General features: G+C 44.1%; 1 protein-coding gene across 1 annotated transcript in view; it reads right to left on the bottom strand.

The window, feature by feature from the left end:
- The window catches only part of LOC132990789 (glutamate receptor ionotropic, kainate 5-like), a 180,806-nt gene that overhangs the window by 12,911 nt on the left and 141,661 nt on the right, over positions 1 to 26,234 (bottom strand). Inside the window, 7 exon segments of the mRNA XM_061059226.1 lie at positions 3,247 to 3,420; positions 3,696 to 3,805; positions 15,184 to 15,297; positions 20,596 to 20,799; positions 20,891 to 20,998; positions 22,676 to 22,780; positions 25,093 to 25,245. Coding sequence (XP_060915209.1) covers positions 3,247 to 3,420; positions 3,696 to 3,805; positions 15,184 to 15,297; positions 20,596 to 20,799; positions 20,891 to 20,998; positions 22,676 to 22,780; positions 25,093 to 25,245 — 968 coding nt within the window.

A 26,234-nucleotide genomic window follows, 5' to 3' on the forward strand; every position in this document is an offset into this window, starting at 1 on the left:
GGCATTACGGCCACCGCCATTCAAGGTTATTAGTGCCATGAATGACCATATATGGACAGAGGGTGGAGCTGTGGCTAGCCCATTAGCTTGCTCAGGATCTAGTTGACCATCATGTTTCCAACTAAATTAGATTGTAGCTCAATCAACCAATCCTTGTTCGTATAGCGCCAATCCATAACAGATTTTTGTCTCAAGACACTTCATCAGAAAATGAGCAGGTGTAGACTGTACTCTTTCAATTCGAGGCTGGTCGCACCCGATTATTTGTCCAAATAATTCTGAAGTGTTTGGTGTCAATCGGGCTGCCTCCAACAGAATACCCATAATAGCCAATGAGAGCGAGCAGACTAGGAAGTGTCACAGACTGGAGGCGGCATACTTCTACAACTCACCGCACCTAAACGTCTTCTGAGCCCACAGGAGTCCACCCACGGTGAAAACATGCTGCACTGCATTGGTTGTTTTTGTAAAGATAAAAGGTGCCGCCAGCTCAAACAATGAAAAGAGTAGACAAAGGCCCTAAAAAAGGTAAGGGGCTCTTTTGTTTGCTCACATCTAAGGTAAGAGCAAAAGCCGCAGATAAATATACAAATCAGATTATTACTGTTACTCAAAGCCATCACGTCCCTAACTTTAAGTCTGAATATCCTCTAACAGGTGAGTTACTTATACGGACTGTGATATGAGAAGAATAATGAATAAATAAATGAGGTATCGAGAGGCTATAAACATGTTCATTCCTTCTGTATGGTTGGACATTATTACATGGGGCTCTGTGGGGATTGACTCACTTCTGGAGCCAACCTCAAGTGGCCACTTGAGGAACTGCAGTTTTAGGCAGTGTCTTGGACTTGGACTTGAGCTTATCTAGTGCTTTTCTAGTCTTCCGACTACTCAACACGCTTTTACACCGCCTGTCACACCCACCCATGCATACCCTTTCACACACTGATGGTAACGATCGCTATATAGTATCATCAGAAGTAACTAATTCCATTCATACACCGCCACTGAAGCAGCGGTAGCAATTCAGGGTTAAGTGTCTTGCCCAAGGACACATTGGACATGTTGCTCAGCTGGGGATCGAACCCTCGACCTTCCGGTTGAGAGGCGACGACTCTACCAACTGAGCCACATCTTCATGTCGCCTCAGAGTTTCCTGCTTGGATAAAACCAGCCCGTCTGTGTAGATGCCTTATTGGCCTCATTATTGAAGAAAATGTATATTGTTATTTTCCATAAAATGCTCAACACACTTATCTCAAATTAAAGTGTTATTGGAGTTTGTCTGAGAACTAAAGCCCGGGCCGGCTCGCCCGCCAACAAGCCACTCAGGAAACAGAGTGTGCAGTTTGAGCGGCAGCCATCATGAGTTTTTATCAGCCTGGCGAGGCTGTCAGAGAAAAGATGCTGATGAACCCTCCAGTCCCTCCAGTCTCCCTCCACCATCTGTCTGACAGCAGCTACTGGGAACGAGGGAGGGAGGGAAGGAAAAGAGGAGAGACAGAGCAGAGGAGGAGAGAGGAGGACCAGAGGAGGCAGAGGAGCGGAAAGAAAACGAGAAATGAAACTGACATCATCAGTTTCACCTGAGAGCCAGTTCACCATCTGTTCATGTTCACCTAATGTTTCCGATGAGGGAGGGATGGACAGAGAGCAGCACTGAGCAGAGAGGAGGAGATACACCGTCACATTTTTTAGTTCATGGTGACAATGAAATGTCTCCCCTGACAGCTTAAGGATTATACGAGGATAAAAAACAAAATGTTTTGTGACGGCCTGTGTTGATTTTTAGTTATTAGTACTGAACTCCTATCCACTAGATGGCAGTGTACATATCTTTCTTCAGCTTTTAGACTGCATTGCTGCATCTCAATTCGGAGATAGGGTGCATTCGAATTGTCCCTCCTATCTCCTTTCACTATCCACTTTACCTTAACCCCGGGGAAACGTCATGAGGTCAAGGAAAGATGTTAGGAGAATTCATAAAGGACTTAGGGAAAGGCGATCTCGTTGCTCTGACAATCCGACCGCATTTTCCACTAGGCGACGTCATTAAATGCGACGGGCCGGCGGAGGTTAATGACGTGAATCCGCCGTGTTGAAACTACAATGTTCCGAAAATGGACTACAAAAAACGCATCTAAAAAACTCCCCTGTGCCTTCTTACCGGTGAAATAATCCTAATTACCACAAGGTTGGGATTGAAATAAAAGTAATATAGACTACCAGGCTACAAGTAACAAAAGTGAAACCATCAGCTTCCTGTCCACTCAGAAATCAACATCAACATAAATATGATTGTATGAAATTAATTGTTACATTAATGATGAAAGATATAAGATATAACCTACACATAATATTTTAAGTATACAAATGTACAACTGCACAAAGCATTCTTAAGTGAATTAAATATGTTGAATAAAACATCATCTGTGTCACTTTACGATCATCGTTCATTTACGTGAACGGTCGGATGCGCGACTCGCCTTAAATGTTGCGGCCGCAAGGAATTGTGGGGCGGCATATCTCATCTCCTTTCGTAAAGGATGGTCCAGTGTATCCTATGCTAAAGGAGGTTATAAAGGAAGCACTGACCCACCTTTCCATAACTTTTAGAGAATTCGAACGGCTCTTATCATGGCCGCCACTTAAATGCTTCCGGGGTTAAGGTAAAGTGGATAGTGAAAGGAGATAGGAGGGACAATTCGAACGCACCCATAGCCTCCTTTCAAGGACGCAGCCTAAGGATCCTGCCTTCATAACCTGTGTAGACCACTCAGGTCGAACTGAAATCAGGTGGTCTGGTCCACACCGCCCCTGTCGACTAGCAACAGCAACCTCAACAGCTGCAGCTTAACTAACTGATGTAAAATACCCTGATTATTATCCCCAAACACTTGATTGACAAATGTAGATTCATGAAGAGCAAACCACTGTTCTTTATCTTCATTAATGAGTGAACATTGTAGAGAGCTGTCTCCCCCCACCCCCTCCTCTCTAGAGTCCATGCTCACGCAGGTTGCCATGTGGTGGACACTGAAGCTTCAGTGTTTATCCAGCTCTGCATCAGTCTGTAAACCTTTCTGCATTCTAACCGCTCTCCATTTTTCAAAAGCATCTCCAATATTGATCCTAGCACTGAGGCATACATACATGCAGGTGGAGGGACCAAAACAGAAACTTAGAGGACACTTTTGTTCAGAGTCTTAAACACAAGCTGACTGTGTCGGTGTAAAAACCTACCAGACTCCGCTGACGCAGCGTGTTGACAGAGCGCGGGGCATGATCTCTGATCCCTGCTGCATGAAGCCGCCCACTGGGAACCACAGACTGTTCCCCAACGTGTACTGATTCTCCAGGACATCCCGCCGCTCCCGCAGGCACGGGTGAGGGTTGTACCACTCGTAGGGGCTGAGTCTGAGGGCGCAGAGATACACACTTATTTAGACCAACTCTACATTGACACTTGAACCTTTTTAAAACTTTTAAATGACATCAAAAAACAAAAAAATCGACAAGGTTAGCTTCAACTATTTGACTCACAACCGTACACTGTATTTAAGATGGACGACATGACAGCTTGCTAAAAGTGAAGCCAAAACATTTAGAGCTCCCCCTACTGACTGGCTGCACACACGCACACTCTCTCTCTCTCTTTCTTACACACACACACATGGAGGCAGGTGCGTTACCTGGCGGCGAGGAAGAGGACGCAGCTGACGGCGAGGTACGCCAGCAGCATGAACAGCCAGACAGCCGGAGAGAAGGGATCCAGGAAGGAGAAGTAACCCGGTTTACGGCCCTGAAACACACACAATACCGACAAAACACACACTTGGTCAAATTCAAAATACTCAATCTATCAGCACTTCAGGCCGTCTGAAGTAGATTGCAGTTTGATCCAGCAGAGGGCGCTCTCAGCGTGACTTGACCATCATGCCCTCTTGACCTCAGTAAACGAAGACAGGAGTTGAGGCAAAAGGAGCCGGGCGCGATCAAGTAAAGAGACTTTTGTTTCTGTCCTTTCAGATTGTCAACAGGCTGTTGGCTTTAAGCTCATTCGTGATGCGGTGATGTGAAGTAATGGAAATATTTTGTGTCTGTGGCCGGCCCTCGAAGGCGGTGGGGGTTAAAAAATTGACCGCCCCAGCAAAAAAACAGAAACTGTTTTCCCAGTTTGTTGTGGAAGGACTCGATTGGCTTCACTGATCTCTGAACATCAGCAGCCTGCAGCATTTTAATGATGAACAAGACCACTGATTGTGAAGAGGCAAAGAGTGCTCAACATCTGACGACCATCATCATCAAAACTGACCTCAGCAGTCAAGTTATTCTATCTTGACGCTGAAGGGGATAAAATCTCTGCAAAAAGAGTCACGGCCATGAAGGACTAACTCTTTAAAATCAGCAGCAACTAAAACTTGACTTTCTCTGATTATGTTTAAAATCTGATGACAAAGAAAGGCAGTAAAACGTGAAATCAGACTCCTATGAAGACAATCAGACTCAGGTTCAGACCTGCTGGACACTTTTAGGACTTCATCAGATTTGGATGTTAAGGTCAGGTTGACCCTCGTACCTTTTGGGAGGTAGTAGTGTTGTAGTACTCCAAATCGGTCTCCAGACCATTTTTTGAAAGTTTCAGTCCCGTCTCTAAATTGAAAGCATTTTTACTCTGTCTTGTCTCGGTCTCAGACTGGGCAGACTCTTTCTCCACGTCATTACTGTGACTAGAAATAAAACGCCTCTTTTTGAAAGAACGAATAACTTCGATTCATTCATTATTTGATTTGTATCCCCTGGTTACGTACGCAACCTTCCCGGTGTTCTGGTCTAAGTGAGTGACACGCCCCCTTGCACACCAGATGATGATTTTTCAGTGATATTTATGGTCTTGGTCTTGTTTCTGCCTTTGTCTAGCCGTGTCTTGGCCTTGACTCGGTCTCGATCCCTAAATGTCTCAGTCTTGTCTCGGAGCACTCTGGTCTCGGGTATGTTTTGGTCTCAGCTGGTGTGGTCTTGACTACAACACTAGGAAGTATAGCGCACTCCAGCAAAGGCAAATAAAAGAGCCAACATGTTTAGCTGTATGATGGTGCAGCACTGGTGACCATGGGAGAACTCCCATGATTCCCCATCAGCTTCAACATCGTCTTTTGTTATTGTTCGATTGCCCCCTGGTGGCGTTATCTACATACTGCACCTTTAAGGTGTTCAATTTCATTCATATATCAAATATGAATCTATAAAAGTATAAGTAAGGAAAGGTATCTTCTGCAAGTCATGAGGGGAGGGCACAAACTAAACTAAACTAGTTTAAAAAACATTTTTATGACCTTAGAAGAAACATATGTAACTCATGTTATGAGCAGTGCTGTGATATGAATCTGTAGATGAAGACCCTGCCCTCTGCTTGTGATCACTTTAAACATCATCACTCACATCAAAGCTCAGTCGACTAAATTACCACCTGTCAGTCACAGCTGTCAGCGTCTCCGGCTGTAAAAACTCAACCTACACTTTGAGACTGACAGACGAGCACACTCTGGATTTGTGTAGTTTCCCTCTTTCATCCTCTCCAGCTCGCCTCGTTTTCTCAGCATGTAGACCTGTGATTCAAATAAAACTACACAAACCAGATAAAGGGATTGAAGAACTCCCACATTGGACGTTATCACAGCAGATGACTGAAGCTGTTAAAGAGACATTTAACTCTGTTTCTTTTTTTTTTTATTCATGCTGGTTTTAAACCACTTCATAAAACCTGATCTCTCCGTCTTCTACCAAAAGTTCAGAATGAATACGCCTCGTAAAAACAGGCTGAAGGAGAAGTCAGCAGATAAGAACGGGGACGTCCAATGAATCCTCATCTCATGTTTGTGATATTCTCTGTGTTACCTTACCAGCAGGTATCCTCTGTTGGGTTAAAACTACTTTAACATTTTTTAAACTCAAATTGAAGAGTAAAATTACTTTGCACATTTATTAAGACATGTAGATAGGAGAGTTATGTGTTTATTAAAACAGCAAGCAAACTCCGGGATTCTGTCTCATATTTATTGGTAGCAATGTTTGGGTGTTAGACCTTCATTGTTTAAAGAAGAACAGCCATCTTTTTTTCTTTTTTTAAAAGATGTATTATTGGACTTTTTGTGCCTTTATTTGAGAGATAGGACAATGAATAGAGTTGGACATCAAGGAGAGAGAGAGAGAGTAGGGAATGACATGCAGGAAAGGAGCCACAGGTTGGATTTGAACCTGGGCTGCCCGCTTGGAAGACTACACCTTCCATACATGGGGCGCGCGCACTAACCACTGCACTGCCAGCGCCCCTAGAATGGCCATCTTTAATAGAGAGCAGCTGCAAACGATCAACATCATGACGTCAGATCTGAATCATCAGATTCATAAATCAACCAGACAAGAGACATCAGCTTCCTGACCTACGAAGAAGTTACATAAAGCTAAAGAGGTCATTCATAATAAATTGAGCAACATGTAACTCTGACTCCTAGTGTTTAAAATGGATACTGCAGACCAAATTCTAAACATTGTAGAGAGCTGTTATGTCTGCTGTTCAATCATCTACCACATCGGTTTAGTTCATGTCGACTCTGAGTCATTCTGTGCAGAGCGTCACATGTTTTCTTAATAATAATGATGTCACTTCCTGTCCCTGCTGCTGATGATGTCAGAGGTCCTTGTACGTGCTATGATAGCTCCCTGTGCCTGTGACGGAGGGAACAGCGGAGTGATAATATATCGAGCACTAATGAATTGGGAGCGGCAGCAGCAGCAGCAGACATAAATTCACCGAGCTGATCACCAGAGGGCAGAGCCGCTGATAAACACGACGCCGCCTCACTAATGTGTGCACACGAGTCAACAGCCCGAGCAATTAAACAGATTAGCATCTTTAAGTGTGCTCGCCAGCTATTTAGATCCAAGTTGAGTGTGTGTGTGTGTGTGTGTGTGTGTGTTTAACAATGTGCATAAAGCGCTTTATACCTCCAGACATGATTGTATCTATTATTTAGGTACTTTGAGAGTCACAAAAAGAAACATGTTGTTTGTTTGTGTGACGTTCAACAGCTTGCACAAAATCAAATGCACGCGCATGTGTGTGTGTGTGTGTGTATGTGTGTGTGTGTATTTGTGTGTGTGGTGTATTCAGAGTGTTAATTAGATTAGATAAAACTAATAAAAAGCTGAATTAACTGTCTCAGCAATATGGGTTGCTTCCATAAATAAAGAAGAAACTGCGTGGCTTGTTCGTGGATTGACAGCTGCATTGTCCTGAGGAAAAACAACATCAAACCTGTCGTGGACCCCGTCAGATTAAACCATTTCCCACACCGGATCGGAGCAGAAATGTGTGACATCATTTAAGGTGTAAACTTCTAAACAATGAGTGAAGTAACGACACACACGTTAAACCAAAACTCTTGATTTTCAAAAGTGAAACCAATGCTGAAGTGTCTTCAACCTGCAGTCTCTCTAATGGCCAGCAGGGGGCCGTGAGTTTTTTTATTCCCTCAGTAAACTTTGTCCTAATGACTTTATGGTCTTGATCTCTAGTGTCAAAGGTAAAATATGTCGAATTTTATGACAATGTATACATTAAAAATGTAAATGAATTAAAAATGGACTAAGCCCATGTTATATATAATTTTTTGTTGACTACTTACATTACCTCAAATATTTCAAACAGTTATCAAAGACAGAGAAATCCGTAATTTCATAGTTGTAGCAGCATATGTCTTCGCGGCAGCCTCCATGACAGACACAACATGCTTATCGTTGCTGTATAGAAACACCAGATGTTACATCAAAGACCGCTGCATAAGGAAGCGTGGGCTGCTACTGAAAGCTGCCGTACTGTTGCTGTATGTGCTGCTGTGATAAAAACTTCATGTAAATTATACTCAGATACATTAGCTCGTCTGTAAACATATTCTCTTCCTCAGGTCGGTTTCACCTGGTCGTCACGACTACGGTCAACCCGGAGCAAATTTTCACCGGGGGGTCGGGGGTGGAGTGGCAGAGAGAATCACTCCCATGATTCCCCTTAAGCCTCGGCGTCATCTTTTGTTATTGTTTTGTTCGAGAGCCCCCTGGTGGTGGATTTTACATACTGTGCCTTTAAGTCTTCTTTAATACAGCACGATGCTCATTTAGTAAATAACGGTCCCATTAAGAGTCAAACAGACTTTATCTACGATCATCTGACGCTACTTTATATTTCTACTCCACTTCATGAAGCACACTGAGTTTATGTTTGATGAGAATCTGCTACAGGAATAAAAAGGCTCAGACTTTAAATCCAATATGTTAATCAATAAATAAGCACTAATGTGTTGTTATGAACTAAACTTCTCAGCGCTTTATAATCAGTTTAAATGAGCTCCAGCCTTCCCAGCTGCAACAATAAAGGGATTTTATGTTATAGAACAAATATGAATCTGAAATGGACTGTTGTGCTTAATGAGTGCGTGATGTTTATTTTGGCTTAAACATTTGTTCATTAGCTTCAGAAACATTTTGAATACAGGACTTTAGCTTGTGAGCAAAGTGTGTGTGGGAGTGTGTGTGTGTGTGTGTGTGTGTGTGTGTAACTCTCCTCTGCATGCTCAGTTAGTCGGTCTGCGTAATTTTGTGTATAATGGTCACCAGTACTGCTCTCAATCAGAGCAGTTTAGAGTTTTTAGTTAACGACATACTGGCTACAATACTGGACCTGGATGTCCTGTTTTTCTGACCATGTCGTCAGATTTCACTCTGATCCAAGTGGAAACCTCCAATTATGAAGAGAGAAGCAGTTCCTCTAGTGTGAATAAAGTGTCAATTTTACAGCAGAAATAAACATGCCTGCAGTCTGGTACAAAAAGAGTTTTTGTGTTTATGGCTCCTTTCTTTATTGGTAAAAAATGCACAGGGGCTGATATTTGTAATAACTCACCGGCCTTGATTATAATAAAGGAGCAGTGTCTCCCCCCGCCCCCTCCTCTATAGAGTCGATGCTCACCCAGGTTGTCATGTGGTGGACACTGAAGCTTCAGTGTTTAGTCAGCTCTGCATCGGTCTGTAAACCTTTCTGCGTTCTAACCTCTCTCCATTTTTCAAAAGCATCTCCAATATTGATCCTAGTTTGAGCACGTTTCTGCTCGTATTAGAAACATGCAGAGGCTTTTTAGGTCGGTTACAATCACTTCTATCTGAACCACTTCTCTTGCCCGCTTCCATCGCTGCAACACCTGTTGGTTTGACCTGATAACTGGTCTCATATCTGGAAAACAGAGGGGCGTCCAAAACGGCCGTGTGGGGTTGCCTTAAAACCGCCTACCTTCTCTGGTCCAAATAAATCCAGAGCATTCAGGACCAGAATCTAAAGTTAGAAGGAGGACATACTGGCTGCTGCATTGTTGTCAGAGAAGCCAGCACTTCAACATAGCATGTTTCCTTAATGTCTGATCATATAGTAAGGTCACTTTATCATTTCACTCACTACACATTTTACTAATCAGACCTTTAAGGCTATGAATTCTGTATAATTCGGTTTTCCAGGAAGCTCAACTGACAGCTAACACGTCCATCTAGCTGACAGGAGCTAGATGGACGTGTTTCAGCAACTAAGACATTCACTCTGCACACCTCAACTCCATCTCTTAAGCTTAGGTGGAAGTTAGTTCAAGTCAGCATTTCCAATATGGCGTCCGCGATCGCTGAGCTTCATGACGCCTCTTCAGAAACAAACAAGCGACTACATCCATGTTTTTTACAGATTCTGCTTTGATTGTCAGCTCTCTGTGTGCACCTGAATCAGCTCTGAGGATTAAAATGTGCTCCCTCTCAGTCCGCTGAATCCTTAAGTAAACACTTCAGAGGATGGAGATGAGGCTCTGCGGTGTGAGGACGGCCTCACATTAAACAGCTGAGTGATGGCGGAGTGGATCACAGTGGACTGGATCAAACGCAGAGGACAGATGGTGGAGGTGAATACTGATGAGCTGCAGATGTACAGTATCTCTCTGCAGCACATCATCGGCTGCACTCGGAGGAGACGCATCATTATGTTTTAACGACAAATTAAATAAATGTTTTATTAACATTTATTGTCATTAGATTCACATTCACACTGCTCGGACCAGCTGCTGCTCACCGACGCCGAGTTTAATCATTACAGGTCTAAAAGCTCCACATTGATGTTTTACTGAGCCAAGCGTTACGAGCCACAGTGTTTGCTTATATCAGGGTGCAGCTAAATGTTCTCCGGCTTACTAGAGACAAGAGACACATAAAAGACACAGTGTCAGATTTCACTCTGATTGCTAAGAGTCGAGGAAGCAATCTGGGGGTTATCCTGGAAAACCGCAACCACTAGCTCAGTTAGCACTCAGCCTGGAAGCTTAAAGGGTACACATAATGAAGAATCCACTTGTAGCGTTTTGAACATATATTTGGGTAGCCTCTACCGACCCACAAAATGTGAAATAAACCCATCCAGTCCTTTGTTTGTGGTCTGCATAAATCTTACAACACAGAGAAAAATGCTCTGTTTCAAATGTGCTCTCCTTGTGACATCACAGTGGGATTCTGGTTAAAAAGAAAATCCCCTCCCCTCCCCTGATATCTCCACCCATGGACTCCACCCCTAGCCTAGAACAACATTTTTGCCCGGGTCCGCCATTTTATTCTCTCTACAGAAGAGTGATGTCTACTGAGAAAACTCAGAGGGGGCTCATTGCATTTAAAGTGTCAATTAATCAAATCTGTAAGTGTCACTACATTTTTCACTCTGAACTCTGAAGCTGGATGTGACTCTGTGTTATTTATCCCGCCCTGCCCCCATAATCAAACACACACCGACAGAAGTCATGAAGACTGCAGACTGTGTTGACTTCTGGATTTAGCTTGACGTTGGCCGATAAGAAAAAAAAAAAATTATATATGTATATATATATTAACCAAATATTAACCACTGTAACACTGTTAGCTTATTTTATGCTGCAATATCTAGCTAGTCATCTTATTCTCCTCATATGTAGCTTACTTACTCAATGATTTCATCTTGCTTCATCTTACATTTGATGGCAAGGACCATAGCTATGAGAAATATTTCAGAGATATTGTCCCAATGAACTGTTTATTAAGATAAGTATGCTAAGTTTGCTGTGTGAGTGTTGGTATGATATCTCCTGTTAGTAAGACTAAAACCAGCATTATTTCCGTTAAACAGCAGAAAGATGTAAGACAGTGAATGGTTCATGTTTGGTACGCTGCCTTGCTCGTTCACGACTTGTCCGACAGCATGTTGCTACGCTATCTTTATGCAGTTGTGCTATAAGAGTATTAACTAAATGTTTTATGTGTGTGTTTTTTGCTGTGTCTTTGGTTTGTCTTTTTGTATATGTGTGTGCATGCATGAGCAGGAACAGATCGGCCAATACAGGTTGTCTTGCATGGAGACTGAAGACAGTCCAACTCAACACCTATGATGGCTCACGTGAGCTTCCAGGCATCATTTCCAGGACTGATAAGTAATATTGTAATGAAAATGAGAGAGCATACATTGTTTCATATTGCTGAATGTTTTACAAATGTACAAAATTGTACACACTATCTCTACACTGTTTTAAAAGTGTTTTAATCAAACATGATCTTTTTGTTAGTGTATTTTTTTAGTAATTCATTAAAGCAATGTTTACACCTCACAGTGTTAATATGGGGGTAACACTTTTAATAGAAAGAGTGAATTTCTAACACTACATTGCAGTGTTGAGCAAAAGTGACACTGGCCAGTGTTACCTGGTGTTAAATTTGAACTCCAAAAAGAGTCAATAGTAACACTTAGTTATTGTTAAGGTACCAACTGTCCAAAAAGAGTTAAATTAACACTTTTCACTGATTTTGCTGTGTGACAGAGCTGGTTTATACAGGGTCACAAACCTCCTCTGGTGCTTGATTCATGTTATATTTTGACCACAGGGGACTGTTTGAAAAGGTGGAGAAGGGGGATAATATGTCCTCTTTAAAGCACAGAGATCGTTCGTAGTATCTACAAGGCTAGCAGCCTCGTTTGGACTCCTTAAAGGAGGATTTTGACGCGCATGACTTAACAGGGATTTTCGGTGGGGACTTCCTCGACATCCAGGATGGCAGAAGCCAAGAGAACAGTACTGAGCAGCCCTCTGTGATCTGACGCAGACAGAGGCAGGTCTGATGATGGGAAATACAGCACTGAGGTGATTCACAGTGGCTTCAAGGCTATAGCGGTCTCGTTTGGACGACTTTCTAAGAGCTCGCTCATCACAAACGTTTCCATCACATTCACATCACATGGGATGCAAAGCTGAAAAAGACTCCCCCGTGATTTTAGATGAAAAAGCTCCTGGAATAGATGAAATCATTCCTCACTCGATCTCTGTGTGTGAGTTAAGTCCACCTATCATGTTTCAGACTCTCGACATAAAGAATGAAATAATGTTTAAAGGTGGATTCAGTCGTGACTGAAGCAGCTTCACAAAGCTTCTTGCACAGATTTTGTTTGCATTTCATCATATTCTCAGGTAGATTTCTCTCATTATGTGTCCATCATCCTTTTTCAAACACGCTAAGTTTATTTATTCAAGTTGCGTTCACTGACACAGAACACAAACATTACCCGTCCAGAGTTTCATTGTTTTCTGCTCTTTGGAAACAGAAGTAATCTGTCGCTTGTTTGTGACTTCCCAGCATTCACACTTTACATGCTGTCCTTCCTCTGTCTGCTATGCAAATACACAAACGTCCCTGCTGGCCTGTTTGCAGTCTGTTCACCAAAATATCCAACCTGAGCCGGCCTCGGTCACACTCACAGGAAGTGCAGACAAGCGGCGTCCATGTTTCTTATTCCAGTCATGGAGGCAGAGTCACCGATCCTCCCTCAGAGGCGGAAAAACTAATATTTTTCAAGCCACTGCTCCTGTCACCTTCCCCTTGATGGACTCGCATCCTTTTCCTCCAGCACAGAAGAAGAAACATGCCCTTATTCTGTGTCCTCCGCTCTTCTTTCACCCCCCCTCCCCTCCCAGTGTGATCTCTCTGGTCGCAGGAATATTTGCTGTTTCTTCATCCTGATCTCTCAGTTTGACTGTTTGACCAGAGCAGGCGGGGGTTTGTTGTTGCCTCCAGCACGGCGCTGCAGAGGAGGCGTCTGCTGCTGTGTCTGCAGCGTTTTCTCTCTGAATTCATCAAATCACGGAGCAGACGGAGAGAGCGAGAGCGAGAGCGAGGGAGACAGACAGGAGATGTCAACAGGTGCAAACACGCTGTTGTTTCATTTGCAAAGTCTGCAGGCAGAGCGGAGAAGTTAAACAAGCTTTTATCAGCGTCTTCAAGGTCTTATTGGAGGAAAATAAACAGCCTGCTGAGCTTTACAAAACGAGCGCAATCTGCTCCACAGCTGTGCTCTCTGTTTTTACATCTATTCTTCATGTACTCCAGGAACTCTCGCCCAAATTATAGCAAACACTTAATCAACTACCTCCTGGAAACACGGCACCAGCACAGCCTCACTCACAACTCGCCACAGAATGGTCCGTGGGCCTTTTCTACCAAATATGAGCTTTGAGGAAACATCGATCTCTGAACCCAGTGGCTTCCATTCGAAGGTCACAATGCCTCTGAGGGTGAAGGTCAACCCTTCAAGGCAGGTAGCGAAAAATGATCCAAAACGTCCTTTTCGTGCTCTGGTCTTTGTTTAAAGCAGCTGGAGAAGTACCATGGCCTCCAGTGGACACATTAAGCTGCAGTAATACGTACATTTTGGTTTATAGAGATGAATAAATCAGCTGACCGCAGATGGCGGCCGTCATGGCAGATTGTGTTTCACCTGCTTTTGATGTCCACACTGTTTTTTCCTGCACACAGCCAAAGCCTGCTTGGACCTCTGCAATGACTACAAAGTTGTGGGATTTATGGACTGACGCTAACGTTTTCCAAGCAAACTATGGCTAAAGACCTGGATGCTTGTTTCTCTCGCAAGATCTGGCAACACTGAACAGGAGGGCGTCTAACTTATTTAAGAGGAGATCCTGGGTTGTTACTATCAAAGCGTTTAGCCTCTAATCAGACAGCCTACACCTAACCTACACCTGAGATACAACCTGCAGCCAGACTACTGACCAATCAGAGCACTGGAAACACTAAATCAGCATTTCTACAGGATCTCTGAAGGGACAAAAGTGTAGAGCTCGTTCTAAATGGACAGATGATACTGGTGGATTCATTATTGGACAGACGAGTTTTCTTTCTGTGCGTTCTGAATTTCCATAAGTCACTCGTACAAACAGAGCCCCTAAATACTGAATGAGGATTGACGCTGTGTTTTAATAATGAAAAGATTATTTTACCAGTAAGACGATTCATTAAAGTTTTCCATCACTGCAGCTCTGAGTAACAGAAACAGACTTTGTGATGAAGAATTAAAAACTAAATGCTCTGTGCTCTCGTTGATGAGAATAAAAAACAAAAGTGTTGTAAATTAAAACTTCTGAATTATAAATTAAAACTTCTGAATTATAAATTAAACATTCTGTTTTGTAACTGCTTATTGTTTTTGACTGCAGAAACATTCTAGAGGAATTTCTTACACGAACAAAAACACTTTTTTCAGCTCAAACTCAAAGCTGTCGATCCTACAATTCCAATAATGCACCATGACAGTCCTTTTTGCCTGGAGAGAATGTTTTAAAGAGTATTATGGTCACATTCAAAACCAAAAAATCTAAAATTTCTAGATCAAAGTTGTAAATGTACATGAATAAAGTTGTTAATTTACGATATTAAATTTGTAAATGGATTTAAATTAGGTTATGGTTAAAATGATTATTCCTCATTTTCATACAGGCTGTTTCTGCTCCTCTGATATAACTATGGACTAAAATAATGACATAAACTTTTGCAGATTTATGACTTATTTCTGACTTTAATCTTAAAAAAACTTTATTCCTGTACATTTATTTTTGTGGCCGTAACCCTCCTTGGTATAAACTCATCGTCCTGCCTTCAGTTCAAATCTTTCTCTAAACTCACCGCACGTCGACTGGTTCTACAGGAGCAAAAGTAAAAGTCATGACCTGCAGACTGACACGTAGAATCAGCTCACAGATAATGAAATAAATAAAACCAAGGTGCGGTTACCAGGTGGACCCGGTACAGGATGCTGATCCCCAGAGTCATGAAGGGTTTGGAGAAGTCGATGACTTTCTCTCTCTCCGAGGTGATGGTGAAACCAGCGACGGCCAGGTCGGCTTTCTGCAAACACACACAGACAGAGAGAGGGATTGAGCGTCTCCTGAGAGCCCACTGACACCAAAACCAATGTTTACAATATCACATATAAAATCATGCAGTGGTCACATCAAGCCGGCGTCCTCGTTACTATCACAAGCTGATTTAGATTTAGACTCAAATTGAGACGTCTGGTCGAACTTCATCCTGATCACATATGGTTAATGTTTCAGTGTTCACTGAGGCACAACGGCCAATCACAACATTGTGACTTTTTCCTGACCAAAAACTGACAGTCAGCGTCTGAAATCACCATGGCAACTGCAGACATGCCTCCTATTGTGAAAGAATGGTTGGCTGGAAATATCTGCAGTGCTGAAGCTTGTTATGATTCAGCCGCTAGTTAGCCTGTGTTTGTTAGTGATTATTTGTGATAATGTGTGTGTGTGTGTGTGTGAGAGAGAGGGAGAGAGAGACAGAGAGAGAGAGAGAGAGACAGAGACAGAGACAGAGAGAGAGAGACGGAGACAGAGACAGAGAGAGAGATAGAGCGAGAGAGAGAGAGAGACAGAGACAGAGAGAGAGAGAGAGAGAGAGACGGAGACAGAGACAGAGAGAAAGAGAGAGAGAGAGAGAGGGAGACGGAGACAGAGACAGAGAGAGAGAGAGAGACAGAGACAGAGAGAGAGCGAGAGAGAGAGAGAGAGACGGAGACAGAGACAGAGAGAGATAGAGCGAGAGAGAGAGAGAGAGAGACAGAGAGAGAGAGAGACGGAGACAGAGACAGAGAGAGATAGAGCGAGAGAGAGACAGAGACAGAGAGACGGAGACAGAGACAGAGAGAGAGAGAGAGAGACAGAGACAGAGAGAGACGGAGACAGAGACAGAGAGAGAGAGAGAGTTTTTGCCGTCGTCTGGATTTTAGCCGTGCATATGAGACGACTGAAATCCACAGATCTGACTTCATCCTGATTTAACCCGTACAGTTTGAGCTCTCAGGTCGTGTTCGACAATCAGGTCGTACAGTGTGAGCTCATTAATCGTTAACTGGGGTGCATCGTAAACGATTCAGTCATACAGTGTGAGTTCACATTACAGCACAAGTTTTATACAATGGTATGAGCCGGGATTAAGGTCGCTATAGCTACGCTCAAACAGAACATAACTGACTCACTGTTACCACCGCCAACAAACGACTTTGTCCTTGTCATGCATCATAGCCTGACTGAAAAATAAAAAAAGAATAAATAAATAAAATGATGCTGACGGGACAAACGTCGTATCATTTTTTGGAGCTGAGGGCAAAGAATCAAGCTTCTCTTTGTGACAAACTTTGGGCGTGAACACAAAAGTCCTCGTTACCGTGTGAAACGATCGTCCTCCTGCGGTTATCGTGCTCTGGCTAATCTCAACATTACTGAACGTTGTAAGACGTTTCCAAGTTTCATGTCGATGTTTCATCGTGTTAAGTGACTAATGTTCAGTCCATTATCTCGGACTGACCTTCTGATTTTTCATCCACAGGAGCGCCGATTAAAGGCATCACCTTCGTTCGAACGTTTGAACTTTCTGTGCCGAGGCTTTTAATGAAAAATAGATATTTATTGTACTGCAGTCATTGTCCAGGGCACAATTGTGACTGATTGCATTAGAAGTTAACACAGGGTTGTTATTGTGCAGCTCTCAGGGGACCGCAGAGAACTAAAGCTGTTAGTGAGCAGCTTTTGTTCCCGCCTGCATGGCCACCGTGTAAATCACATAGCACACACTTTAAATTACACCCTGAACTCCTGATGTATGGACTGGAACTTTCTGTAATTGCATCACTTAAATGAATCACATTTGGACCCTCAGGTGAGAAAAGGCTTTGTACAATAACCATTTTATTTACCTCAGACGTTGGATGCTTAAATGTGCTATTCTTTGCATGTTAACGTGCCAGCAGCAGTCTTTGACCCCCGACATGATAGACCCCCCCGTTATGACCTGACCCTGTCGCTCTGCTGCTGAATGTAGACTGAAGAAATCATTTTATTTAAACACTTCATCTGCTTTGTATGATTAGTAACATTTCAGGTGTCTTTTTCCGTTTTTTTTTTCCCACATCAGAGTGGGGCATTAACCTCAGTGGGTAAACACAGCAGAGTGAGTTTAAGGGTGAAAGATAATCTCATTAAGGCGGAGCACTCGGAGGCGCTCAGAGTGGATCCATAGAGGAGCGTTTATCTGGACCCCAGACTCCCCTCCACTCCTTAATTAACACCTAATTGATTAACGAGGAGACGCTTGTTCGATGAATTTCAACCACTTTCATCAGACTCCTGGGCCTCGTGGAGTGTGAGTGTGTGTGTGTGTGTGTGTGTAGATGAGGGTGTGTGCATGTGCGTGTGTAGGTGAGTGTATGCGTTTGAAAGCGTAGAGTTGATTTAAAAATTCCACCTCTGAAATTTCCGATGAGAAAACAGCGAGGGGTTAGAGAAGGTCACATATAAATGGTTAAAAAAAGAGAAAGTGAGTGTGTGTGTGTGTATGTGGGTGCATGTGTGTGTGTGTGTGAACAAGATGGTAGATCAAGGTAAAGGGCAAAAAGAGCGAGAGAGATGAAGAGCGTCCGTAATTTTTCACAGATTTGCATAAAACACACAAAGAGCCTCTGGCTTCAGATAAAAGTGAATACCTGCTGGTGTGTGTGTCTGTGTCTGTGTCTGTGTGTGTCTCTGTGTGTGTCTCTGTGTGTATGTTCATGCTGAGGACTCCTGCTGTGTAATTGAAAGTGCTCTCTATAATTAGTAAAAAAAGGCTTTTGATTAGCCCGTTAATGGCCTGCTTGTGTTCCCAATTTCCCTTTTTTTGACACACACATGCCCACACACACACACACACACACACACACACACGCACGCATGCACACTCACACGCACACATACATGCCCATCCACGTGCACACACACTAGATCTCACACAGACACAATCGTCAGCTACCATCATCATTACCATCACCGTTATGTGTAGCTAACTCACAGAGTGGGTGGTTGTGTGTGTGTCTGTGTGTCTCTGTGTGTGTGTGTGTGTGTGTGCAGTTTTAACATTATGTGGAACAGCTTTCTCACACCACACACACTGCATTGCTCTGCTATACTTGTGAGGACCTCGTGGCCTTCTAATGCTGTGTTCAGAGCGGAAAGGAAGCACATTTCCACCTTGCGGAACACACTTATCTCTGAAAGCAGCATCACAAAGAAGAAACCAAGCACTCAGATCTGCTCACACGCACACACACGCACACGCACACACACACACACACACACACACACACACACACACACACACACACACACACACACACACACACACACACACACACACACACACACACACAGCGCTGTTAATCTCACATCCTTCCGGGCCCAGTTGTTGAGAAGTAATAGTCACATTGGATAAAATTTTCAAAACAGTTAGTTCTAAAACTAAACTGAGGATCCTGAAATGGATTAAACTGAGACAACGATAAACTCTGACAACTTTGGGACGCTGATCTCAGCAGAGTTCTGGATTACAGGAACAAAAGGAAACAAATCCAAACAATATCTGAGTCACACCGCTGATTTCTCGCGCCTTGTTTGTTGTGCGGTGTGCAGAGAGAGCAGAGACACGAGCTGATTCCCCTGCTTCAGGCTTTCTCCCCAATTGCACAAAATAGCATTCAGCATCTGAAATCGTCATGGTAACAGTGGGCACATGTGTACGATAAGTCTTAGATATGAAGGAGAGAAACGTTTGCAGGAAACAGCTAAGACGTGTTCACAGTCTCAGAGACCGTCTAGTCCTGTCTGACAGCTGTGCACCCTCTCCCTCCTCCTGGCTTCCTACTCCACCTGTAGGCTTTTACCGCTGTGGCCACTTCACCCACTTATCAGATTCATCCGCCAAAAAAAAAAAAAAAATCACAGAGCAAAAAGTTTTGAGATGAAGAACACCTTCAACTGCAGCAGCACTCACGTGGTGCACATGTTGAAATGACCCAGTGGTTCGGTGTGTGTGTCTGACTGCAGCAGAGCTACAGGACGCGTGCTGCGAACTGCTGACAACGAGTGCACCCTTAACTGCAACACGAGTCGGCCAATTAAAACGGGCGTTGGAGCGTTAGCAAGGAGCGCGACCCAGAACAGCATGACCAAACACACGCACACATACACACACGCACACACACACTGAAAAGGCATTAAGTGTCTCAGCTGAAGCTCAATTTTCCCCGTTCGTTGTTTTCTCAGGGAAAGTGGCTCATTTTAAGTCAAGTTGAGTCTAATTAAAGCTGTGAGGAGAACTGCCTGCGACAAAGCTGAGAAAGAGAATAGACGATAAGGAGAAGTGTCGGCAATCGGTGTGTGTGTGTGTGTGTGTGTGTGTGTGTGTGTTGTCTCCAATTTCAGTTTTAACACCTAGACATGAGAAAATTGGGTTCATAGTTTCAGACTTTTTTTTCGGTTTGGTTGAACTTTTGGATAACACGGAGTTCAAACTTAGAAAGTGAGACATTCTTGGAATCTAGTAACATTTAATGATTGTAGTCATTTAAATCTTTAATTCATGAAATGTCAAGATTTATATCTTCTATAAAGTCATCCAAGAACGGTTACTACAATCAAAATTGTGTCTATAAACTGAACGATCAAACACGGCTGATCACGTCCCAAAATAAAGACCAAATCTGCTCTCGCGGGAGGCTCTCCCTGTCACACGGGGGGGGGGGAGTCAATTCACGTCGCTTCGGCTTCATTAAAAACAGCAGAAAATTCAGACAGAAAGGCAGGTTGCTTCGGTGAAATGCATCCTGGTACATGTAGGCACAGGGATATATTGTCTCAAACTTGCTTTTGAGACAATAGGTGTAATCTGGTGTAATCTGGCAGGAGAAGCTCTGGAGAAAGTCTGAGCCTCACAGGGCTGTTTTGTGTTCACACATGCAGCTCAACCTGAAAACTTCAGGACCTTTTCAGGAGATTTGTGCGAGTGTGGACAACCTTTAAGTAACTCCAGTGACCAGCTTACTTGTTATTAGCCTCCTCAGCTGATGGGCTCAACGAGAACTCCTTTTTTTATTTTTCAGTGGAAGAAACACGTTCATCTATATCATGCTGTGCATGTGGGTCAGAAGTTTGGAATATCGTTTAATTTCTATCTACAATGACTCCAAAAAAAACAAAACTGGACTCACTAAAATGTGAATCATCTGAAGACTGTCCTTCACACTGAGGCTCCTTTGGTTCTTCCTAAAGACAAACGTTAGTCGACTGGCTCATTGTCGCCCCCCTCTCCACTCACCCTGTTGATCAGCTCTCCCACCATCCCCGTCCAGCTGCCGTTGGGCTCCGGCGCTCCGTACAGCCCGTCGTCCACCAGCTTGATCTTGAAGGAGAACTTCAAGATGTCGGCCAGCTCCCGCAGCATGTCCACGCAGAAACCCTCGTACTGATCGTTTCCCCGGTAGTCCTGGTAGTTTGACTTTCGCATCACGTACGGGTTCTCCTGCAGGGTGGGAGCAAAAGCATTCATTAACCTGTGAGGGACTTTTCACACTGCCTTAGAAACGTTTGTATGACAGATTTTTTTTTTTTACCAGGATTGTGGTGACAATTAGCGTCTTGTTAGCCAGCGTCTCTGAGGCGTTGAGGTCCAGAGAAGTTGAGTTCATGATCAACGTGTTGTTGGAGTACCAGGTACCAATCTGTCCAATCAGGAAGAAGAGGAGGAGGACAAAGACGTGTAAGGGGAGGAAGATGTGAGGATGATTTAACACATCAAGAATTTAGTCTTAAAACATTTATGAGAGTCTTAATAAAAGTCTGAGAGTAAATACATGACCATCAGGACACCTGGTTCATGTTGTTAAAGGCGTTGCACTTGTCGCAGTTTGTGAACAAATGTGCAGCAAAAAAAGAGAAAGACGATTCTGAACAAAGCAGCACAGCGGACGAATACAACAGACAATGAGGACAAATGAAAATAAGTGTGTAATAAGAGGCTCAGAGACAGACATCAGCAGAAGATAAATATTCCTCACTCCACAATCGATGGTTGAATCAATGAAGGAGGGTCCGTATCCTCCCGCCTCATTCAGCAGGTTAAATAAGGTCATAAATACAAACTGAAGCACATTAACGACCATGTGCTGACCTGAAACCAACCCCTGTCCGCTGACCTCACCTGACCTCACCTCCTGTTTGTTTGGGTATTTATTAGCAGTTAGGATGCTACGCCACCTCCCAAAGGACAAGAAGATAAAGAGCAGGGGCCACTCCTTCCCCGACGGTGGGTGATGAGGAAAACTCTCCCCTCCTTAATCACATCCACTCGCTCCCATCTGTCTCATCGCCTCTTTGTTTACTGTGTGACACAACTTTTCTCTGCTGCGGCGCCAACACAGAACACGACTCCTTTCTCTTACACATGCGGCCCATCGTTCATTTTGTCGCCTTCTTATTCAGATTCACTCAGAGGGATGGTTAAACCAGCTGTGAAACCAGCTGTAGTGGTTGCATCATATAATCCTTTTGGACAAAAATGCCGGGTCATGGTACGTCCACTAGGGGTCATGGTTTAAGTCACTGACGGACTGATATTCTAAGTGTGTGATTCATTTTTGTTAAAGACGAAGACGATTATTTTACCAGAAAGAGAAACAGAAATAACAAAGTCAAAGTCTTTATAAAAAATAAAACGAGATTCCCCGACACTGCATCGCTTTTTACTGCCGGCCCGTGCGTCTGCTTGACCCCTCTGGTGACCGCAGTTGACCTCTAACCTTTGAATTTCCTTCCGAGGTCGTAAAGCGACACGATCAACCCACATGATCAACATCACTTTGAATTGACGAGTCAATGAGAGAACTGCTCCCAGCCAGACGATCGATGCTGTGGCTGTAAACCTGAACGTTATGAAATCGACGCTCTACATGAGCTCAGGAGAAAATCATTTTAAGAATCTATACGTGAAGTTGTGTGAACAGAAGTTTCCAAAAGGGCTGTCACAAGGTGAGCATCTCAAACGATCCAAATGATTCTAGAAGTCAGAGGCCCCCGATATTTAGTAAGTTCTTGTTTCTAATTACCGAAAAAATCCAATCAAACTCCTGCAAAGGCTTTAAATTACACAAATACATTGGCAACGATTTGGTACAAAAATGTTTGTTTTTTTTACCCAGCGGCCCAATCACGGGGCTTGTGGTTGCGTCATTTCGATGCTTAGTTACATTTTTGAGGAGGTGCACGTCAGGCTTCCTCTGTAGCTTCTCCTTAGGTACAAGGCCACGCCAAGAAGTATAAATCAGGCTTAAACAGGGCCCTCAAAGCTGACTTAACCTCTGACCTTTATGCCTCCCACTTGACCCCATTTGACCTCTGACCTCTTTATGGCCCCCGGGGTGCTTCTCCAGGATCTTCAGGGTGTAATTTGTCCTCTGGCCTTTGCTGTTGAACTCGATGTGACCCGTCAGACCGTCGTACTCCACCTGATGAGACGCAGAAATGAAAATGTTTGGAGCAGGAATTTAGCTGGACATTAACAGAAAACCTCAGAATGAAGATGCTGAAACGGACAAAGATTAAAATCAAAACATAAGATTGGCATCGTTCAGAGAAGCAGAGCGGGCAGACAGACGCAACCAGAGCAGAGTGAAAGAGCTGTTCATGAATCTGTCTGTGTGTGTGTGTGTGTGTGTGCGTCTGTGTTTGTTTGCATAAATGTGCAAATGAGTGTGAGAATTGTGTGCAGCCAACTGTTCATTTTGTGCCTGAGTTTATGTGAGTAATGTGCAATTGAGTGCACGTACAGTATGAATGATTGTGAGTGTTTGTGTATTTATGTGTGTGCGTGTGTGTGTGTGTGCGTGTCTGCATGACTCAAGATGAATTACGTCCCTAAAACTCTCTGCGGCGAGAGAGACAGAGGCAGACAGAGACAGAGGGAGAGAATGAGGGAGGGAGGAAGAGAGGTCTCTGGTTGCTGCCAAAAACAGTGCAGAGATGATGAAGCGATGCACTGGGAGCAACAAAAACAATATGGAGAGAGGGGGGAGGAAGGGGGGGGAGAGGGAGGCATCCTCAGTAGATGAAGGAAACAAGAAGTGGCAGACGGATGGAAACTGGGAAATAGGAGACAAGAACAAATAACATAAACACGAAAATGAAAATCACGGTGGAGGGGAGAGAGAGGGAGAGAGGTGTGTGTGAGTGTGTGGATGTGTGTGTGTGTTTCTGTGGGACAGGATGGGGGTCAGGAGGCAATACATGACTTAAAAGGACCCGAGCTGCGTACACTTCCATTAATCCGTTAATCATTAATGATCATCTTTAACATCTGTTAAATTCAGTTTCTGTTAACGTCCAATCCCCTGTGGCGGTAATGGTAAGATTGACTGGGACGACCTGAGCGAGAGCAAAGCGCCCCCTGTACTTTAGAAGGCTTACTGGATAACTAGCCAAAGTGACCATCACTTCCCGGGCGCTTTTATTATGAAGTGCTGCTTGACCTACACGAATGTACTTCTGGAGCTCTCTGAATGCTCGAGTTTTGTTAGCACATGTTTTTTCATGCAGAGGTGGTTTGCTCCAGTGAAAGCTTGAAGAAGGGACTCATTCACTCACACGCTAGTCCAGCTAATGCTCCACCTCTGATTGGTGCAGAAACTCAAACCACTGCGCACACACACAGGAGAGCAGCATGTGGCCAAAATCTGCTTCGGTATCTGATCTTCTGTTTCTTCCCCCAGGAGGATGACGTAACAGAACCTCAACAAGAATCTAGCTGTGGTTTTGTAGATGTCGGACCTGCAGGTACCCATCCAGGAGAAAAAATGTCTTCGGATGTGAGAGGTCTCAGTTTTCCAATCTTGTAAAGTTTTGGCGAAAATAAAATTGGTTACTGACAGAAGACAGTTATGATGGTTCAAAGTAACTCATTTTGACACTGAAAGAGATGAGATGTGAACAACAGCGTCACATGTCTGAGTCACTTGCAGACCCATCAATCCACCCAGATCTCCTCCATTAGCATCTTAAGGCTCTTTAACAAAGCTACCTAACGGCACTGTGTTGCAGCATTTCTACATAAATTAAAAAGTGTGAGTTCACCGCTATTACATTTCAGGTTTTTCACCATTTTTTTACAAGGTGGCCCGGGTGGGTGTGCGCTCACAATCGGGACATCCTACTACTCAGCCTCTCTGGGAAAATTGTATTCCAGGGCGCTGGAAAGGTGGCTCGGGCCGAGTGTCTAACCTTGGCTACGGGAGGAACAATGCCGATTCCATCCTGGCCGTGGGACACTGGACCAGATCTTTAGTCTCACAGGGCTTCTTGGGGGGTCATGGGAGTATGCTAATCCGGTCTACATGTCCTCTGTAGACCTGGAGAACGCTGATGACTGTGTCCCGGGGGGGGGGGGGGGGGGGGGGGGGGGGTAATGTGGGGGGTACTGCGGGAGTAAGGGATCCAAGCGCTGCCAGTCATTGTGTCCCTGTATGACCAAAGTGAGAACTGTGTCTGCATCCGATGCAGAGCTGGCTAAACACTGAAGCTTCAGTGTCCAGGACATTGCAACATGCGTGAGCATCAACTCTAGAGAGGAGGGGGTGGGGGGGGACCGCTGATTTGAATTTGGACTGCAGTTGTTTGAATTTGTTTGCACTTGTTACAAACAAGGGTTTCAGTGAGGACTCTGATCCAGCAGCTTTACATTGTGTGTGTGTGTGTGTGTGTGTGTGTCTGTGTGTGTGTGTGTGTGTGTGTGTGTGTGTGTGTCTGTGTGTGTGTCTGTGTTTACCATCCTCAGGTAGTTCATGAGGCTGGTTCCGTGCTGCCAGATCAGTGGGGAGGTGCAGCTCAGCGGCTTCACTCCGATCTCCTGACTGCGGTTCAGCTCTCGCACGGCGCTCACCACAACATGAACCGCATCGAACATCAGCGCCGATGACAGCTGGAACACAGAAAACAGACGAGATGCTGAAAGACATCACATTTAAGATCGACAATTCGCTGTTTACCACCGGTAGTGTTCATCAAAACAAACAGCAATTTTAACTTAACAGTCACTACCAAGGGAAGCAGACATGCTGTGAGACAACTTTATATCTCTCCTGAGGGACACACCTGGCTCTCAACTGCCCCTCTTTAATAACCCAGTCTTTACTCTGTCTGGAACTGTCCCATCCAACCAAAACCCGAGGCTAAAAGACGCTAAAAAGCTCCGTCGAGCTGCAGAGATGGTGATTATTCTCTGTGGCTTGATTCGATTTTGCTCATACGATCAGTGAGTCTCAGACAAAAGATAAATGTGTTTGTGTGTTTTGTTCATGCTCCTACACATGAACGCGTTGGGGGAATGATATCAGACAGGAGAAAACCGAGGCGCTCCTGCTATCAGTGGCGTTCAGCGTGCGGCTCGCACGGCTCAGCGATCCTATCACAGTCTGACGTTCTGCTCTGTTTGGTCAGTTGTCAGTCAAAGCGACACTCTGAGGGAATCAGACAGATCGTACGGAGGCAGAGCTGCACAGGCTGTCGACTGCTGATAAAAAAAGATGGATGTATGACTGAGTGTGATTGGAGTTCTCTGCGAGTCGATAGTTTCAGGGCTGGATGACGATAACTAATTACAGTTTGAAGAGAGAATGATGGAGGAGGGAAGATAGAGACAGAGAGAGTGAAAAATAATCAGCAGCTCCCACCACTCATTCAGCCAGTCTGCTCCTGCTGCTGTCTCCTCTGCTCTCAGGTAACATGCTGCTACTTTAAGTGTTGTCATGTAGCATGACTCGGAGAGTGAAGTTACCTCAGTGTTCAGGGGGTTGAAGTACCAGGAACAGTTACAGATATTTCACACTTTTTTTGCCGTATTTTCTCTGAACAGACAAATCTACCAAACACGGCTCCAGCTGCTCTGGGAGATGCATCTCCGTTCAGACA

Source organism: Labrus mixtus, chromosome 16, assembly GCF_963584025.1.
Source record: "Labrus mixtus chromosome 16, fLabMix1.1, whole genome shotgun sequence".
NCBI lineage: Eukaryota > Metazoa > Chordata > Actinopteri > Labriformes > Labridae > Labrus > Labrus mixtus.